Source organism: Sinocyclocheilus grahami, unplaced genomic scaffold, assembly GCF_001515645.1.
Source record: "Sinocyclocheilus grahami isolate Dianchi unplaced genomic scaffold, SAMN03320097.WGS_v1.1 scaffold41.1, whole genome shotgun sequence".
NCBI lineage: Eukaryota > Metazoa > Chordata > Actinopteri > Cypriniformes > Cyprinidae > Sinocyclocheilus > Sinocyclocheilus grahami.
The window spans coordinates 909,343-930,231 of record NW_015505220.1 but is presented as its reverse complement, the minus strand read 5'-3'; the positions used below and the strand labels follow the sequence as shown (position 1 = coordinate 930,231).

Here is a 20,889-nt window from a genome sequence, read left to right as displayed (position 1 = left end):
CCCAAGTGTCTCCTTTAAATAGGAAAAAAAGAGGCTCTCCTTCTTACAAAGGTTAATTATATTCTTCAAATGAGAAATTAAATGTGCTTTATATAGAGTTGATTCCTGCACGGCGCTTCGTTTGGAGAAAGAAATACAACGACCTATTGCGACCGAGGACCAGAATAAGACCATGTTAAACATTTTTCACCTTCATTAAGCGAATTTGATTTAGTGTTTGACACATATAGAGTTGATTCCTGCACGGCGCTTCGTTTGGAGAAAGAAATACAACGACCTATTGCGACCGAGGACCAGAATAAGACAATGTTAAACATTTTTCACCTTCATTAAGCGAATTTGATTTAGTGTTTGACATCCAGAATTAGTGTACTCCATTTTTGGAAAAGTACAAAGTGCTTTATAATGGGTCTTGAGAAATTTCAAGGCCTGTTTGGAAACATGTCGAATGCGTGCGCGCTAATTTAAAGTGAACGTGTTTATTTGGATTGAGCCGTAGCTAACAGTAGCCTGTTCGAATTCAGGCTGGGTCATTAGCAGTCAGACGGCGTGCCAACTTACACGAAGCGTATTGAACCGCGCAAGTCATCTTTCGTTGCTTAAGGTGTGAAAACAGACTCTTTTTTTCGGATTATAGTGATATAACTTATTGTTTTAATAATGTGAAGCCCGCGGGGAGTAGTTCCACCAAACCTAGTAAGACTGCAAAAGCGAGCAACTTTTCCCTTGTTTCGCCCCCTCCTGCTTGGCTTGGAAAATAAACAATGGACACAGGTTCAAGCTCCAGTGCTTAGCGAGGCAAATGTGTTTGCGGTTATTGTTTTGAAGGTGCGGAGTGTTCGCACGGTTGTCAGCATTCAAAATAAAGCCTCGCTGGTACGGAGGAGAGAAGTCTAACAAACAAAGCCACGAACGCGGTGTGTGTGGCGCGTGTGCGTCCGTGTCCAAAGGACCCTACTGATCAGAGCCGGGTTCATCCGCTAACTGTACTGAGACCAGCTCTCATGTTGAGTCGACACCACAGGCCAAAAAGGCTTTTTGTGTTCGTTTTCTCACATATAAGACACACAACAAAGAGGGAGCTGAAAAAAGAGCCTCAGTTTCTGATAAAGACCAGCAGACGCCCTCAGAAGTGTTCTTCTTCTTGTTTCTCTGGCCTTTAAGTACTCAGAAAGGCCTCTGGTCAAAAACAGGCCTGATATTTTTTGGATGCCAAATGATTCATTTAGTTGAGTGAAGTATATTCTAAGTCTGAGTCTGTTTATATGAAGAAAAACATGAGCAACATGATTTTAATGTGAAATAATGGATTTCTACAAACTCAAATTGTAATACAGCTATCAACTGTAATTTATTTATTTTTAATGAAGGAGTTTTAATTTTGTTTAATGTAATTTATTTATGTATTTTTAATGGTTGGATGTTGAACAATTAATTTAATTAAAAATAAAGATTTTAATGTGAATCAGTGCATCTTTACTAACACTCACACCAAACTGAAACTAATGTACAGCATTGTTCTTTTTTTAGTTTTTGGAAGAATGCTTTTTGTCATTTTATAATAAATAATGTATTAAATATTATTTAGATGGTGAACAATTAAATTTTTAAAGGCCTATTGATAGCACTTTACTTAAAGCCTTATGTATAATGCATTATAAAGGTATTTATAATGTACGTTATATTGCATTAAATATTTTCATTAACAATTGTAACCAAAGTTAAAATAGTAGATTCCTGGTTACATTTGAAATTTGTTGTTTGTCATGTGTTTAATACTTTCTAAAGGTATGTTCAATGAATAGATAAGTGTTTTAATGTTTTATACTGTCTGGTTAAAATTATTCATGAGACCATTCAATGCATTATACGGTGCATTGATTAATGTATTACAAATACTTGTATAATACATTATATATAAAGGCTTTAAGTAAAGTGTTACCAACCTATTCATACCAAGTCAACATTTTATGAACTTCTTCACACAAGGCCCAATGTAGAGGCTGAACATTCCTTCAAACCATCTTTACGTTTTCTTCACAGGTCGTTGTATCGACAACGGTCAATGTGGATGGTCATGTGTTGGCCGTGTCGGACAACATGTTCGTCCACAACAACTCAAAACATGGCAGAAGAGCCCGCCGCCTTGACCCCTCAGAAGGTACGGCCACTCCTTATCTGGAGAATGGTAGGCACATTTCCCATAAACCTATTATTTGCCAAGCTTTTCTCACTTTCTCCTTCTGTTTTCCTGCCTTTCCCTTTTCCCTTTTTCACATTTTTAGCTCACATTCTTTTAGTCATCCACATCCGCCTTTTCTCGCTCATCCACAAAACATAGTAGTGCAGCTTTAGAGGAAACATCATCTTTTAGAGAATATTCATGCTTTCTCTGTCCACTGAGTAGTACTTTTAGAACTTTTTAGTTTAGATTTTTGATGCTACCTGATTAATTCACTGTTTATATTATTATGGATTGAATTTTTAGAGTTTTTGCTATTTTTATGAATGATTTTGGGCCACGTTTTTTAATTCTCTTCAGTTATATATGTCATATATTTTTTGGTAATTCTGAAGATTGTTTCTTAAATCAAGTGTGGTGTGATTTTTGTCACATAGGCACAGACAGCAAATCAGCACATGCTAAATATTTAATAAACACATTAATATGACATATTTTGTTTAATTTGAATATGCTTTCACTTTGCTACGTTTAATTCATTTGACCATGAATATTCCTACAAATTAAGTGCAGAAAATGCACTGATTTCATCCAGGCTAACACTGTATTTTTATACGAGTTTATTTTGCTTCTTGGAGGTATACAGCAAGTCACTGGATGGTAAAATTCAGATTTTGCTGCTTTGTTAGACTGAGCTGGTTTTGATCGCTCTACTTCAGTACTCAAATCTCTGGGCTAAGCTTTAAAACAGAACATAATCTCTGCTCATTTAAAAACATAACATTAGTATTTTCTTTGTCTTAATCAGTCTGTAATTACCATATCAACCAAAGCGCCAGTAATATTTAATGATGCAAGAGAAATTGCATCAAATCCCTGCTCGTGTGAGACAAAAAACCCAGCAAAAATATTTGTTTTCTATTTCCCGGCTTCTCGCATTAACGTCGGCGAAACGCAGTACAGAAGTAGCGTAATTGAACGTTTGTGCCCTGAGCGCTCGAGCGTTTGGTATGCTGACGTATTGTTTGTCTCTCTGCTGTAGTCGCTTGTTAGTAGGTGTGTTTTCCTTAGCAACCGCCTTTAATTAGGAGAGCAATTAAGAAGGTTGAGGCCTCTCCCCTCTTCTGCCTGAGTCCCGTGAGACCGAGAAGGAGAAAGAAAGAAAAAACACGGCCCAACCCAAACTCTGCTGAGGCTATCCTTCATCAAAGCCCGGTTTGCAGAGCCCTTTTTATTGTAAATCTTTTTCTAAGCTTCCATTACTGTGTTTACAACCATCCTATAGTTCGGATTTCAGTGGTTTTATTGTGCTTGGGAAAAGATTGTTCATAATTTGTGATTTTATCGTTTCCATCAAAACTTTCTATTGCTAGGCCTCGCATACGATATTCACAGAATGAATCCGTTCCCACTCGCTGTGAATTCTGACAGCACTGTAACAAGTAGTGGCGATATTCCTGACAACTCTTTTAAATTTCCGACTGTTTTAAAAGCTCACCTCCTCCTTTAACACCCACCGGCCTTGCAGACGCACGCTCTCACCACCTAGTTACCTGCTGTTTCACCCGCCCCGATGGCAAATTTGGGTCATAGTGAATATTACAGCTACCTATCTAATATCAGGCCCTTTAAGGGCAACTGGGGGGCTGTTAAAACGGAAATAAAGAGTTTCCTAGCGTCTGACAGTTGCCGAACTTGGCGTTTAATCACTTCTTTAAACTCGGGAGAACATTTAAAACTTATCATTCGGCCGAGAAGGAAACTCGAGAACCTGTCATCTCTTTCCATTCTGGTCTAGAAGTGCACACATGTACAGGATATATAGTCGTAAAATATAAATTCATCCATATTTACGGTCAAGCCCGGGCCTGCGCCGCAGATACGGGGTGGTTTAGATTAGAAACACATTCTTGAAAGTGATAAATGCAAGCCGAGAGAGCTCGAAAGCGGCCACGGGGAGGTCCTTCCGTTTCTCCTTTCCTCTCACACTTTTATCTAATCATCTAATTCAGGCGAATTTTCCCGGACAGTGAATTTACTCTGCCTTCTGATCTTCAACTTAAAGTAATTCCCTCTTGCATGGCCCAGCGGACCCTCACCGTTGCCGTGCTCTCCGAGCACATGAGCCCCTTTCATTATTTACAGCTGGAGAACAAAACCTGGGGGAGGAGAAAGAGGCGAGCACACACTATAGGAGGGTTTATTTTGCATTAGCGCCATTTAGATACGGCACGCAGAAACATATGTACGAATTCACACAGGCGCGAGTGTGCGTGCACGCACTCGCATCCAAAACAGCCCCATCTGCACATAGCCAGACACAACATACACAATCGACAGCCCCCTCCCTTGTCCAAAAGCACATATTCCCAAATTTGGAAACCACCTAGCGTTGGCTCTGCGAATATAGCGATGCGCAAGACAGAAAAGAGGAGGAAGACATTTAGAGCGAGCAAAAGAAAGTCTCTCTTGCGGTGCATGCACCCCCTCCAGTCTGGGCCTACAGCTCCGGGTTGATTTGCATACCAAGTGGCGGTAATGTTGTTAGGTTTATGCAATAAAGACGAGCGGTCGGCGTCTGTGAGGCCGTAGTCAGTTAGAGCGGACAGATGGGCCGACGTGAGGTAAGAGCTCTAATCCCATCAGCGCCGGGATCAGCCTGCCATCTGGACATCCCCTGCACAATTACAAGACATTTTACGCGCTGGAACAAAGGAAGGTTGCAGCAGGCAGGATGGGACCTGTTAGAGTGCCTCAATATTGGGGAGTGCAGCAAAGAAGGTGACAAACACGCCGGCCGTCATGTTGCCATGGAAGACGACTCAAGTCTGATTAAAGCTTCACACCAAGATGCCATGGTGTTCTGTAAACAATACACACGGGAAAACACACACACAGTCTTGCTTGTTGACCGTCCACTTCAGCCAGAGGAAGCCCGTCGAAACAAAGCCAGCGATTTCTCTGAGCTTTTAAATTAGTCAATACATTTATACATCCATGCATGCATGCAGATTCCTTCTTGGAATGCTAATTTTATATTTTAGTATTCGTTTTTATTCTCTTATGAACTTTACCACACTTTATTGATTTATAGTCTCAATAACATGCACATGTATACTGGATACAAATTTTTATAAATAGTAAGTGAAATGGTGACCATCAAAAATTATAAATATTTTATAAATACATTTGGAATCACATGATCTCTTTATGTTGCATGTGAGTGGCATCCAATTATTATCTTAGAAATAAATGGTTATTTTGCCATTTTTTAATTATGTTTGTGTAAAAATGCAATATTTTGTTGCAGCAATTAATATCATATTTTAAATATTAAATAATATAGTTACAATTTTAAATACTAAAGAATGTATGATTTACTACCACGACATTTTAATATCATATTTATTAAATATTGAATTTTAAATAAATAACATTTGTAATATGTTTAAATGATAAATGATGCTTAATATATTATCTTATATTTATACTTGTATTAACATTAAATATATAATTATATTAATAGTATATAAATACCCTATTATATTTTATATTTATTAAATACATTAAATATATTATATATTATATTATTGGTTCTAACCAATAAAAAAAAAAACATTTAAATGTGTTGTGGGGTACTCCATGTAATGTAAGTTTCTATCTCGAACACAGACCAATCTACATCCCCTGCTAAATTGTTCTCCCATGCTAAAACACGTTCCTGCCCGTCACTTCCTAGTGGAGTGCTGAACTTGGCCTCTTCGGGCCGCCATAGACCATGTCCGCTTTCTCCAATTTCCATCATCCGCTTGAGTGCATTTCGCACGTATATCATTAGCTGACGAACACAGGCTGTGTAATTCACTCCTTTATGCTTCCCATTCAACACATGTTCCCTCTCTATATTCACGCAGAATGTATGCAAATGCTCTGCGGCGGAGGGGCGAGAGGTCTGGCAGCCCTTTCTCTGGGATGGCGGGGGGGAGCGTTACGAATTCCGAGGCAATGCGTGGTGATCTCAGGCCACAGCTGCCAGACTGCCCCTCTCGTGGGCCTGTTCTCACCTCGCACACGCGCAGACACGCTCACGTGCGCGCACTCCTTTCCTTCTGCTCACCTACACAAAGTAAATTTGTTTACTGTAATTTTTGGTGAATGATTTGCTATAATTGGTTGCGCTGATGAAGGTCAGTCCCTATGAGGAGTCGTGTCTGTCTTTGGAGACTTGATCCTCTTTCAAACGCTCTGCCTGCAATTAAGAAAAGCAAATGTCATTCCCAAGCCTCAGAAATGAAAATTTGTATGAACTTATTAGCATGAAGTCAACAGCTCTAGTTAAGGGCAAGCTCCCAGTGTGTGTGTGTGTGTGTGAGCGAGCTCAGGGCTTCTGGTGCTCTGGGAGCTGAGAGGAATGAGTAAATATAACCTCCACTAGTCCAACATTAAGGCAAACAAAGAGAGCTGCCTTGTCTGGGCTGTTCTACACAACAATACCAAATGTTGATTAACTAGGGCTGCTAGAACAGCAAAGAGGCAGGAGAGAGAAAGACCTGCACACATAAGTGCTTAACCCTTCAGGTTTACCTCGTGTAACAGTCATAAATATATCATTTATTGCGTTATTAGTGGAGCTTATGAAGTACATGAACAAACCCCTAACCTTAAGTTTTAAATTTGGGCATGTAACGTGTCCCAGACCAGTGCCACGACTTCTGTTATTCACCTTGTGACGCATTAAACAGGCAAACAAGTAAAAGGACCCCAAGCCATAGGGATTAGACTATTATAGGGATTTTAGGGTCTCCTTAAAAAAAAAAAAATAATAATCATGTAAGAATTTTTATGTAGTCATATTTTATTATTTATGATATGATTTTAATGATTTTAGCATCCCCTTTTAAATTATTCTTAAAATATATTAAACATATTAATCAACAATGTGCTTTCAATATTATTTAAAAATATATGAATATCAAATTAAATTAATAATAATTTATAATATATACTTGTATTTATATAACTATTACAAATAATATATAATTTTAAATATAGTTTTATTTATATAAATTGTAACTATTTATAATATGCAATGCATATGTTTATAATTATTAAAAAAAACTGAGAGCAGCATGAGTATTTGGATAAGTGGTGTATTGAATATGTTTTGGTGATAAAATGATGTCAGAGTCTGTGAGCTGATGAAAATGATGTCAGACACTTTTAATGGAGGGGAGAGATTCTAAGCTGAGAGGGTTTCCAACGAAGCCAACCATTTTCTGTGCATTATTAATGATCTCCCTGAGACCTTAAAATCTAAAAGCACAATGCCATTGTTTTTCCCTGGAAAAGAAAGGAAGAGAGTGGGCAGGGAAAGGTGTAAAATAAAATGAAAACAGCTCAAGGTGAAGAGCTACTGTTGCGGTTGAATTGTTGGACAATATTAGCGGCGTGTTGTTGTATCTGTGCTCTCTTTGCACTGGAGTTCGTATTCAAAAGGTGCTTTGGAGGGGGTGGCGGAACAGAGTCAACACGGTGAAGAGGAAAAGCTGATCAAAGCGTGCAGCGCTAAGATGTTAACGGGGGGTCGAGTCGCCCTGGGCCTCTGACCGCTTACAACTGTGATAGCACCTTTCGACTCCGCTGGGGTGGAGGGGGGCAGTACAATAATGTATGCTAATGAGCCATTGGCTAACTTCCCGACAAAGGCGGGGTCAGAGCTACGGCCTCATTTTCTCATTTAAGAACACGTGTATGTCACCATTAGCGCGATTTCAAACATAAACCTACAAATCCCACCTCATCTTCTCTAAAATCTGATTTTAAAGACCCCAAAAAGTACTCATTACCAAAAGATAAGAGACACAGGGAGATAATAGGATTGGAAGAGAGGAGAAAGTTGGAAGTTTTTAAACCAAAGGCAAAGTTTGCGGATGAAAAGGCTCGACCCAATTAGCGGGTGCATGAAAAATCGAACCCCCGCTTTTCTGCGCTCTCCGCCCGTGCAACCTTTTGATTGACTGATCTCAGATCTGTGAAAGCCCGACAGATAAATTGACAGTCCTAGAGCGCACAGTGCTTAATCATCAGTAACGGCTGCATTTGGTCTAGCGTGTCTGGTGGTTTATCTGCTAGATGGGGGCTAGGCACATCAGTCGATGTTTTCTTTTCCCTCTCGTTGTGTTAGAGAACAGTTTAATGGGCGATTTCTACACGGAAGTGTTGATGTACGACACAGGCCTTTTGTCTTTATGTGGCCCAAATCATTCATGCTTTGTTTACTTTAGGGTTTGATTATCCTCAGCGTGAGAATGATCTGCATGTGGCTAGCGCATGTCCATACAAAAGCTGGATCCTGAGAGTTGTCCTTTTTGTCCTGTTATAAGCAGCTACCCCGTGCATAAAGGCCATTAGCCCCAGTGAAGGCTGGACCACTGGAGGAGCCACGGTCATCATCATTGGCGATAATTTCTTCGATGGACTACAGGTCGTGTTTGGCACCATGCTAGTATGGAGTGAGGTAAGACTTTGGCGTAAAACCATTTTTATTGTGCATGAGGTATTTGCCCAGCCATTTGTTTCTATAACAGCCTTCTAATGAATTTCATTAGATTCTATAAAAAGCGATTACGTGAAAACTGTGATTATACACAGTTTATGAAGCCCGGCTTCTACCGGTTTAATGCAATTATGCTGGCGTTCGTTTATTGTCTCTTTACATTTACTTTTTGTTCATTTCACGCCACATAAACATATAAATAAGAGTGAACTAAAGGGATGCCGAAGCTGCGTAGTAATTAGTTTGGAGCTAATAAAGACTTCAGGTTAGTGTGTTCCTTTATGAGTTGATAAAGCTGTCTGGCATATATTTGCCGGTTGGAGCCTCAACGAGCCAATCAGCATTTGTTTATTCGATTTATTTTATTATTTTTCTTTTCCTAGTTTAATCACAAGAGCAGATAAGGAGTTAGATAAACAAACTGCATGCTAAACAGCCCCACAATAAGTCCACAGAGGCCTCCGCCGTGTTCCTTGCCGAACCGTGAGGTCTTGCAAAACAATTGAACAATTAGGGGTGAAATATCTCAGAGGGGGAAAAACGAGCCAGGGAAAGCAAGGAAAACAGTGAAGGAAAGACATATGGAGGTGATTTTAGCAGGACTCCTGCCCCTTGGCCTTTCCTTGGCTCGGTGTAATCCAAGGTCTGTTTGCTGATGTTAACTTTAAAGCGAGGAGAAAAAAATGAAGTAGGTTTGCAGTTGGGTTTTGAATGGCTTCTCCTTGACAGGTTAATGTACCACTGTGGCCTTCGAATCTATTCAACAACTGGCACAATCCTAACCTAGTTTGGCAACTGTTTAAGAATGCCCTATTTCTGAGCTCTAGGTAAACAAAAACCCCTCAAACAACAAGAAACATTTTTTAAGGGTTTCATTGGATTCCAGTTGTTCAAAACAATGCAGCAATTGGTGCAGTTTGCATGGTCCTAACCAACTTTTCCCATTGTTTCTCGTAGCTCATTACGCCCCATGCCATCCGAGTGCAGACCCCTCCAAGACACATCCCGGGCGTCGTAGAGGTCACCTTGTCCTACAAGTCCAAGCAGTTCTGCAAAGGTGCACCGGGGCGATTTGTGTATACAGGTGAGCTTCAGTTGGTTCTCTCACATCTTTGGCTCCATCCTTAAGTGCTGAACCCCATCCGGTGTGGGAGGCATGCCTCTGTAACCCAATATCTCCTCCATTTTAGGCAGGGCAATGGAGTTGGGGGCAGCTGCCAACTCCAGTTAATCTCAAACCCTGACAACACATCTCCGACCCCTTTCTCCTGCACCCTGTTCTCTACTTTACACAAAAACACTAGTGTTTCTTGTCGCCCAGGTTACTCATGTGTGCATACCTATGTGTGACCAGCTCACAAGGTTGCGCTTTGTGCGGCTTTTGGGCCGATTGTGTTTTTACGTGGTCTTAGATGAGAGAAATCTTTCCCTCGGTACAGCTGATACTGGAGGTTACACGGTCACACCGTGTTTGACCTGGAAGCAGTGTGCCTGATCCCAAATTGAGTAGGACAATGAGATAATCATCAGGAATTACTCTCACACTCAGGAATGTCAAGGCCGACAGTGAGAGGGAGAGAGAGAAAATGACACAGAGAGAGAGGGAGGTGAGGAAGAGGCCCCGGTCCCCCCAGGCAGCTGTTCCCCATCTCAGCCCCACAGAGGCTGTGGGCCGATTCTCCCTCCCACATTTAACCCTCTCAGCAGGAGCAGGGCATAGGCCAACGAGCCCCTGCGATAATGAAACCTGAGAACACGAGGCCGGCTAATACCAGACCTGCTCAGACATTAATGTCTGCCATCGTTAAAGCCACAGAGACTCAGGGACCAAACATGTGCTAATGCTAATAAGCACAAAATAGGGAGTCTGTGTCAAATTCAGCACACATTATAATGTTTTGACGAGCCTGTACGTCATCGGCCCTAACAAAAACTGACTGTGGTAACCATAGATACCGATCATAGTAAAACTTGGGCTGTGTTCAAAATCAAAACAGCTGCTTTGCTGCCTAGTCAATCAATGGCTAAACATGCAGTGTGTGTGTGTGTTTAACAGACAAGTTTCTAAAGCACCGTCTTGTGTTCTAGATTTAAACCAATTTTAAGTTCTTTAGAGATGATCAAATATTTAATTACTTCAATGCTTAGCTGGTGTGTATCACCATAAATAATAACAAAATAGTTTATATAAACCGTATATACAGACATTTATACTGTATAATTATATTGCCTTCTCAAAGTTTACTGGAGGCCATTATAGAAGACAAACCATCATCTGTCAACCCCACCTTCCCCTGTCTTCATGAGTTGTTTGTTTTCCCTCACTGATCCTTGTTCCTGCTCATCAGTGAGGAGATATAATTACTGGCGGAGATTTTGAGGACTTAGTTAATTATCCCCTTGAATTAAAGGAGGGAAGTCACAGACTACACGCCCCGTCCCTCTCATCTTCTGAACTGCAATCCCCATAATGCCTCACCTCCCTCTCTGAGGTCACAAATGCAAATCAGAACACACACACAAACACACACACACACACACACACACACATGCACATGCTAGACTGGATTCAATCCATGCTGTTATAAGGCTTAATCAAACTGGTTGACATTTAAAGTCAATTAAGTTCCCCTTCAAACCATATTTATTAATTAATGTTCTTAAATATGTGACTATATCAAAAAACAGTTGTTGTAATTATTATTATTTTCTTTATTTTCTTCGTTCTACAGTTCAGTTTTTTCTTCTCCTCTTCTTCAGTTCTTAAACACTTGTAAGTGCTATCGATCGAAACAAATTGCTAGAGTTTTTGCCTGTAATTAGTTCATAAACAGATGATTTGAACTGGAAATGCTAAAAGCCTTCACTAGTTACAGCTTTTGCTCTCTTTCTCTTTATTTGTGGATATTTGCTAAATTGTGTAAAGGCTGGATATTTTACAAAGTCATTAAGGAAAAAAAAGTACAAACAGTGTTTTTGTTGGGCGTTACAACATTTCATGCTGACCAACCTCTTGTTTCTGAGTCAAACACACCCTCGCTGTCATCTGATAAATCACGGCCAAATAAATACAGTGCTGTGACCTCCTTATGCAGGGGCGTAGTACATTCAGATATGGCCTTTATCATGACTAGCTTACAGCAACCATCTGTTGAGTGATGTATGCTGTAATTTCACCATTTACTTAAATTGCTTTTTTAAATGCATATTTAGGAGGTTTATTTAAATATATATCTAATATTACTTTAAAATCATGATGCATTGGGTGCAGTTTAGGGTGAATTTCACAAAATACGTGCATATCACCCCTATGTGTGCATATTCATTATTTTTTAAGACTTTTTTAATGCATTGTTTTTTACAACAATTACATATTTCAGTAAAATTTGTGTAATACAGTGTTTAATTTAAATAATCATGAATAACTTAAATTGCTTTTTTAAATGCATATTTAGGAGGTTTATTTAAATATATATCTAATATTACTTTAAAATCATGATGCATTGGGTGCAGTTTAGGGTGAATTTCACAAAATACGTGCATATCACCCCTGTGTGCATATTCATTATTTTTTAAGACTTTTTTAATGCATTGTTTTTTACAACAATTACATATTTCAGTAAAATTTGTGTAATACAGTGTTTAATTTAAATAATCATGAATATAAGTAATACAATGATTATATTATAAATATAATCATTTATTTATTTTTTTGTTTATTCTTTGCATTATGGGGAAAATGTGCTTATGTCCGTGATGGCTTTTTGTGAGATTCCCTCAGAAAGCTTCATCGCCCTGTGATGGTGTCAGTGCTGAAGGTGTTGTAAAAGGTCCTTCGTGTTCGCTCAGATGTGGCTGCAATCGCCTGTCAGAGTGCCGTGCTACTTTAAGAGTCGATAATTCTCCTCCATCACGGCCAACACAAGCCGCCTGTCTCAGAGGTCAATGCTCTTTAAACAAATTACTCTGCTCAGACTCTGAAAGCGGCTCCTAATGTCCTCCGGTACTCTCCAACGCCTCTTTCTTTGACACAGCTAAACAGCAGTGAAATTAAACACGCCGCAGAGATCCACCAAGACCTGGAGACATTAAAGAGGGCCTGTGATGGGATGTCGGCATCCCGTAAGGTTACGCAAACGGGGCTCGGTAGTTTATGAGCTGCCAGAACTGGGCCTAAAACAATGTGTTATTCAATAGCCGTCCATTAACACTCAGATCTACCGCATGTGTGTGTGTTAGGGCTATTTACGGCTCCGGGTTCTTATCGTCTTCATTTAAAAGGAAACACTGCAGTGGTTTATTTAGTCTGTATCCCTTTGTATCCTTCAAAGATCTGTGTGTTCTGTTATTTTTTCAGCTTTATCCTTGTATATTTGTACGATCGTGACTTTTGTTAACACAAGGTCACTTGCTGCGCTATCTGATACCTGTATTGGTTATCCATTGATTAGGTCTGGCATGGAACAGCTTGTCAGAAGGGTCCATAAAAAAGGAAAAAAAATAAATAAATAAAAGCAGGACAGCTGTGTTTGTCCCTTTGCCAATAGCTCTCAACTCGCAAATGCTCTCTTTAGCTGATCTGGCTATTTTAAAAAGCCCATCCAGATGTTCGCTTTAAATTTCTCATGAAATGGCTTGATGAGTGCAGTTTTTTTCTTGTGTTGATGTATTTTCTATTGAAACAGGAATTTGGACCAGGACATATATTTAATTTTTAATAATATTAATTCTAAAATATTCTTATAATTTATATTAAAATAAAACATAACTATAAATATAATGTTTTTTATTTTATTTATTAATTAAATTTTTTTATGTATGTACCAGCATTTGGCTTCAGAATTTAAATTAAGATGGAGATTAAATATAGTTATTAAAAAGCTTTATTTGTATTTTATTGTGCACTTATATATAATAGTACACAAAGTACACAATAAAATAAAAATAAATATTTTTTTAATAACTATCTTTTTTTAATAGACAATACAAAATGATTTCGAATTTTGCCTTAAGCTGCTGTCAGAATTGCTTTTTTTTTCTTTGTCACAGAGCCTTTTTGGGAGACTCTGTCTCAAAAGTACCTTAAATATAAGCTGGTACATCCCTATCAACAAAATTGGCATGACAGAGTATACGTGAAAATACTTTCCGTCTGTCTCTATGACCCAAATTTGAAGGCAGCAATGATCTCCTTTGGCTCCTAACAAGGGGAAAGTGAGAGATATAAATTAAGATATATATGTATGTGAGCGCTCCAGCTCTAATAGACGCTTTAACGGAGCCAGGCCTCCTGAGCGCTTTTACAAACCATTCCGAATAATGACACCAGCCATAAATAAAGCTCAACGTCGGACTCTAATTGCATCAAAACTATTGCTTTCTATTTAGGCATGGTCACTGGTGACCACGGCCTTACCGCTCCACTGGAGGCCAGGGAGAGAAAGAGAGAGAGGAATAGAGACGTACGGCAGGAGCTATCACCCTTCCAGACTATTTGTCCTAATCAGTGACACCCATTTACCAGAATTGGTGAAAATGAACTATACTTCATACAGAAATCGTACATTTACCGGCCTTCATTTGTCACGGCACATTTGAGGGCCAGTAAACTTTTCCCTTCCTCCGATGGGATTGTAGACATGCATCAAAATGTTAAAAAATGATTTGCGAGGGAGGCCCGTCAGACATTTATCAGGGCTCGGGAATATTATTTGCTAATTTCCAAACCTGCGGCGTGACAGGGTGCTCCGTCTTTTAACCCGCCGTGACCGCTCTGGATCGGTTCTGTTATTAGTACGAGTCAAGCGTTTTTTTTGCTTTCCGTTTCTCGCTTTTTTCCTCTCCCAGTCTCAAGACCCCTCCTCTCTTTTTTGGCCACTTCTAACGAGACTCATTTGTCTATCACGCCGGTGACAACGTCGCCCCATTCGACTCCCTGAGACTTTGACCACAGCGTGCTCTCGGGCTCTCCAAGGGCTCCGAGCTCCCGGCCTGTTGATTGGCCGGCGGCCCTGATAAATCACAAAGTTTCCTTGTCAAGGTGAAGGTATCGACTCAACTGCGCCGAAACTGACAAAACGCACAGAGGAGGAGACGGCCATTTATCATAGCACAAAAGGACAAAGGGGTCATCTCGCCCCTTCACTCACTCAGCCCGCTGTCGCGTTAAAGATGCCCATCTAGATCCTGGCACACATGCACACCAGCATGGAACCAAACGCAGGTCTTCATTAGACTAATTACTGACATTTAGAGGCAATTAACCTCTGACGCAAGTGTTTAAAATTGTAAAGAGTGGATTTTTTCCCTTTCACCTCCCTTCTGTAGTTCCGTAGTCGTACTTCAAAAGACTCGTCTGGTTTTCTCCAGGAAGTCCATTACTGCTCGAAGAGGACGATCTTCTAAAGGGGTCTTTGTAAGCAGATGGGGAGGGGGCGGATGGAAACAGGAAAGATGGTAAACAAATCTAAACGGTGGCACATGAAACGGCATATCAGCGAATTATCAGCCAGTCGTTTGCACTGGGCTATCTGTCCATCAGACACTCGTTGCCACCCACTGCCTTTGGCCTCGCTGAGCACGAGCTGTATCTGATAGGACCGCAGATGCACACACACACACACACACACACACACACACACACACACACACACACACACACACACACACACACACACACACACACATATGCAAACACACACACGCAGTACCAGAAGTAATCAGTAGCAGGGAGGAAATGTAAACAGAGGTGTTTGAATGCATTCCAGGAGTTGTTTTCCTCTCCGTCTCCATCACGTTCACTAGATTGAGTACAATAAGCTACACTCCACACTTAATAGAGAAGATCCATTCATTTTCAGCATCGAGCAATTGTTTGTTACATTTACATTTATCAGCAGCATCGTGTGCCATTCAGAATTGAATTGAGAATTATTTCATTTAATTCAATTACTAAATTTGGATAGGAGGAAGAATTGGAAAATCAAAGAAATTCTGTCATAGAAAAAAAAGATTGCCAAGACAATGTTGACTTGAAAAAACCTTATTTTTGAATGCTTCGAAAAAGTTTAAACGCTTTCAAGTTTAAAGATGGATAGATGCATTAACTTTATACTTAGAAAAGACAACAAATATGGTTATTGTTAGTACTGTAAAATCATTATCAATTTATAAAACTTTAAGAATCTTTGATTCAGATTCACATTCGCATCAAAGATTCTGACTCAAAATGAAACAAATTTGGTATCTGAATCAAAGATCCTGAAGCGAAAGAAGAAAATATTATTTTTTGGATCAGAATTCACACTCATTAATTTAATTGGAACAGTTTTATTTTATTTTATTTTTATACAACAGTTTAGAAGATAAAATTATCATATTTTATATTATATATGTATATATATTATTGTGTTTTATTTAATTGAAATGATGTTTTCTACTTTTTTTAAATGTCTATGGAGAAAATGAATGGGCAAAAACAGATGTATACTCACTATTGCGTGCTTGTCTAATGATACGAGTGTACTGGGGAACTGCTCACTAATAACTAGAACCAAGAACTGAGTCCTTCTCAGCAGATGAGAATTTTTCTTCTCAGACAGTTCTTTGAGAAATATTATTACTTCAGAGAGGAGCGCGCCATTATTGTGAGCAATGTCACACCAGTGGGGATTGTGGTGATATTTTAACGCAATATTGTGACAAGCTACAACTCTATAATAAGCAGTGGGCCAAAAAAGATTCAGTCAACCTCTGCATGTGCTGGAAGGGTCGAATGAACCCTCTCTCCTTAAAGAGAGTTGCACTGGGGCGATTTGGGTATAATTGGCCCTGCTGGTTGCTATTTTGGCTCGGTCCATTTATTTTTTTTTTTTACCTCTGGTAGCTTTAAATAGGTTTGTCCTCACTAAGTCAGAGAAATTAGTCATGCTTCAGTGGCCAGCACTCGTTCTGATGTATGGGGCGCTCTCTCGTTCCCAAACATCTTCCCGTTTGCAGCCCTCTGACCCGGGCCTAACCCTTGTGCCACATTCATCGCCAAATTTATTTATAGATTAATGAGAGAAGCCACAAAGTATTGACCGGCAAAGGAAAACACAACTCATCTAGAATGAGGATGAAATGCAGCAATAATTTAGCGCCCATCGACCCCCCCCCCCACTTCATCCATGTATTGATCTTCATTTTACAATATTAATTTGCGTCTGGTATCGGCGAAGGTGGAACCCAATTCGATTTGATATCGGCAAGGCGTTAAAGCGTTGGGTTTGAGTCAGATCCACCAGAGGTGAGTCACATGGATGGAGAATGCTGACAAAAGGAGGAGGAAAAGAGAAATGGAAGGGGTGGGGGTCTTTTTTAACCTTCCTTGTTACAGAAATAGACTTGAAATGTAATTTCTGTCAGGGAAATAAAATATGAACGGCCTGGATCGTGAGAGTGGGCTTCTCTTGTCCTGTCGACACTTTATCGGTGGCTCGAGCGGCCCCCGCTCTCTCTTTCTCATCATCATGCCGGTATCGGTTCAAAGTTCATGAAATTTCTATGAGCATTGATCTGCCTCCATTGATTTTTTTTCCTCCCACACTCTCTTTTTTTCACGCCACAGATCTTTGAAATTTTAATTTCCGGAGTATCTGAATTTCTCGGAGATGAAATAGCTTCATCGGAGACAGCTGGCAATAAAATGAAGAAGTTAGCGCCACATTGAAGAGCTCCGGCTCACTATGTTCTCCGAAAACCACACTTTTTTCCCCCCTTTTCCTCACTAGTTTGCTTTTTTTCCCCCTCAAATCAGACTTGAAATTCAAAGCACTGTAATAGTACAAAACTAGTCAGCCATCAGCTAATTTTTCCCCTTTTAGCTGTCCATCCTTCATTCTTTTCCACTTTAATCCTTAAAATCGCTTTCATTTGAACCTTTTGGTTCAGGCAGTATTAGCATGGCACCTGTGCAGCAAAGAAGAAACCACATGGCCTAGCACACTTTATTTAGTCACCTTTATTTTTAATAAAGTGTTTTATACACTGCCAGTCTAAGTTTATATAGAAATATTATTTTAAAATATTTTATATTTTGTACTATATTATACTGTATTTTATTTTATTTATTATTATTATTATGTTTTAAATTTTTTACATGATGGATATCACATTTATATGTAATGCATATAACATTTGATAATATAGACACTTATTTTTATATGTAATAAAATGTGTTTAAAGTGTGTGTGTGTATATGTATATGTATATACATATACACAGGGGCGTGGGAATATTTTTTAGGTTGGGGGTGATGTATGCGCGGGGGAGGGGGGCGGGGTTGTGTGATAGAGGCTATTTACACTAAGTGAAAATAGCAGTATTTTTAGTGATATGCTATTTACACTGAGTGCAAATAGCTATAGATTATATTTATACTATGTAAAAATAGCAGGATATTATGCTAATTACTTATTGCAAATAGTGGCAATTATTCTGCACCTCAGCATTGTAATACATTATAAAACAGTATGCAATAATAACTTAGAGTGTACATTTTAATTTGAATTCAAATTATTAAATGGAGACCACCTTATTGGGACAAAAGCCCTCTACACCTACCCTAACCCTACCCAATACTTTTTTTTTCAACTTTTTGATTATTTCTTTTATTTTTATAAAACAATAAATGCTTTTCTGATGTAATTTGAAAAGGGAGAAAAAAAGTTCGCCAAAAGGCAGATTCGAACACGTCAAAAAGAGTATTACACGAGTATGACGATTGACGACCGTCTTTTGAAATGTTGACTATCCCAATCACACGTTGTATATATATATATATATGTCTCTCTTTTATTAAGAGCAAAACAATGCCTTAGTCCTTCTCTCAGCTTATATTTCGGGTCAGTCCAAAGAAATTCAAATTATGAAGGTGGTCTGTTTTCACTAAAGAAAAGTAACTGAATTATTACTACATGTCTTGGTTGGGCAGTTGCAGGAAGATGGTCATAATTGCAATGAAAATTGACCTCATTTAGAGCGAAATCCAGCAGCTGTGCTGGAACAAATGAATGTTTTCCTGTTTTTATTATGCTGCATTAAACTCAGAAACTCTCTTTGGCCTTTGATGCTTTCCTCTTTCATTTTTTTCTTTCCGTTTCTTGCATGTCTCTGTCGCTCAGCTGTGGAACAATGGGCAATCCGTGTTAAAAGACATTTCCTTTCTATGCTTTTGTTTTCACAGTGCGTGTTGACAACAGTCAGGCGTTCTCTGTTCCCTTAAGAAACTTTTTGACAATTCCGAGATGGGCAGCACTATTCTAGATCTCTCTCCGTTTTAAAATCTCTTGTGTTTCCCCTTTCTGATTTGTGTTTGTAGAAGAAGAAAAAAAAGTGGAAAAGTGGTTCTTGATGGTGGAGGTGGGGCGGAGATAAGCTCGCAGCAGTTAAGGATAATTAGACAAAGTAATAGAGAGCAACAGCCAGAAAGCCATTCATTATCAGAGCCAAAGATACACACTTATCATCATCACGGGATGTAATGGACGTCTGGAATGCAAGCACAGATTTTTTTTAACCAAATAAAAATTATTTGAAGAGAACTGAATGCAGAAATGTGTAGAATATGCATTTTAAGGATGTTACAATGGATGGAAATTCAAAGAACTTTCATTTTTTTGTCTTTAATTTACAAGTATGAAACAACATTATGGGATTAAAAAAAAAAGATAGATAGATAGATAGATGATTATTTATATATTTCAATATATTTAATAAATTAACTTTAATTTTATGGATGATAGTCAGTGGAAGAACACTTCATTACCCAGAATGCAACACTAAAGTCTTCAGAATGAATTAGGTTTACTCACCTAAAAACTTTTTGGTTGTTCTCTACCATGTTTTGCGTTTCTCCAGTACTCCAGTGTAAAATGTCTATTAAACATAATTTATTTAATATATTGGCTAATTTGATCATATTTTTAAGTTTCCAATTCAGTATTTTACCATTTGAGTCTAGATTTTGCATAAAATCACCAGTGTGCAAGTAGTTTTTTTCACGGTATATTTAGCAAGTTTTCGTCATCTCGTAACTTTGCAAATCCGTGCAGTTGCATTTTATTGTGATTGATTGCGATTGTGTCACTTCCCAGTGATGTTACTATGGGACGCTTCTCTTATTGCTAAATAAAAACGTGTCACAGTTTAGTATCTGCCGCACTCTAGCGTGTCAGCGTTGAAGAATGACAATATATACAGTCTGCGAGAACAAGGTCAAAACACTCAATCTTGAAATATATGGAGACACGCGCACACACGCACACACGCGCAGGCGACATGTAGACACACACAGACTCTCTCTGGACGTAAAATAGAGGCTGTTTTACGTTAAGTCCCTGGCAGATTGTGCTTAACATTCTCTTTTACAAATGAGGGGTGAAAAAAACAACTAAACATGATGACCAGCCCAAGGAGCTTTAGATTTATCATCCATCAAACGCAAACCCTTCTGTTCATTCACTCCGCTCGTTCGGGCGCGAGGCGGCCCGAAAAGCATGCTAGCTCATTAGCAAGTACATTTCCCTTTTATACGAGCGGCTCCATAATTCATAACGGTCCCGTATGAGACGTGAGCCTGATTTGATTTAACGTGCTCAGTTATGCTTGAGTGCTAAACAGCGTTCGGCCCCCCTCTTTCCATTCCGGATGGATAGAACAAACAAACAGAAAATGGATGACAAATGAAGACGTAAGCAAAACACTCTGCCACTGACATACGCCAGGCTTCCAGATACTCACACACACATACACACACATGCGGTGAAAAGCAGCGGTGACTACGGCCATATCCAGCACTTACACTCTCTCTCTCTCACTATCCGTGAGGTCAGTAAGCAGAATTGGGAAGAAACGGAGAGATCAATACAAATTATCCCTGAGCAAACCAGCGCTGACAGCCTGAATTGCAGCATATGTTTACCCAAAATCGGGCAATTTATCTTAATATCAGCAAAGTAATGCGGAACAGGTGAAAGGTCACCTACTCTCCCCACCTCATAATTACCCAGCTCTAAAACAGGAAAGTGCTATTGATTGGCCGAGCCCGGGGCTGGGGGGCCGGCTCAAAGGCCAGTGGGAGGGGCTTAGCCTCAGGCCTGGGCTGGAAGAT

At 39.3% G+C, this 20,889-nt stretch overlaps 1 protein-coding gene across 8 annotated transcripts in view; it reads left to right on the top strand.

Annotated features, from left to right (window-relative positions):
* The window catches only part of LOC107582179 (transcription factor COE3), a 97,913-nt gene that overhangs the window by 62,251 nt on the left and 14,773 nt on the right, over positions 1-20,889 (top strand). For 3 of the 8 annotated variants that reach the window (XM_016267925.1, XM_016267923.1, XM_016267920.1), the window contains exons 8-10: positions 2,044-2,161; positions 8,569-8,699; positions 9,696-9,822. In XM_016267925.1, the coding sequence (XP_016123411.1) occupies positions 2,044-2,161; positions 8,569-8,699; positions 9,696-9,822 (376 nt within the window). Of the gene's footprint in view, positions 1-2,043; positions 2,189-8,565; positions 8,700-9,695; positions 9,823-20,889 lie in introns of all 8 variants that reach the window. The other 5 variants (XM_016267922.1, XM_016267921.1, XM_016267917.1 and 2 more) reach the window with 2 other exon arrangements.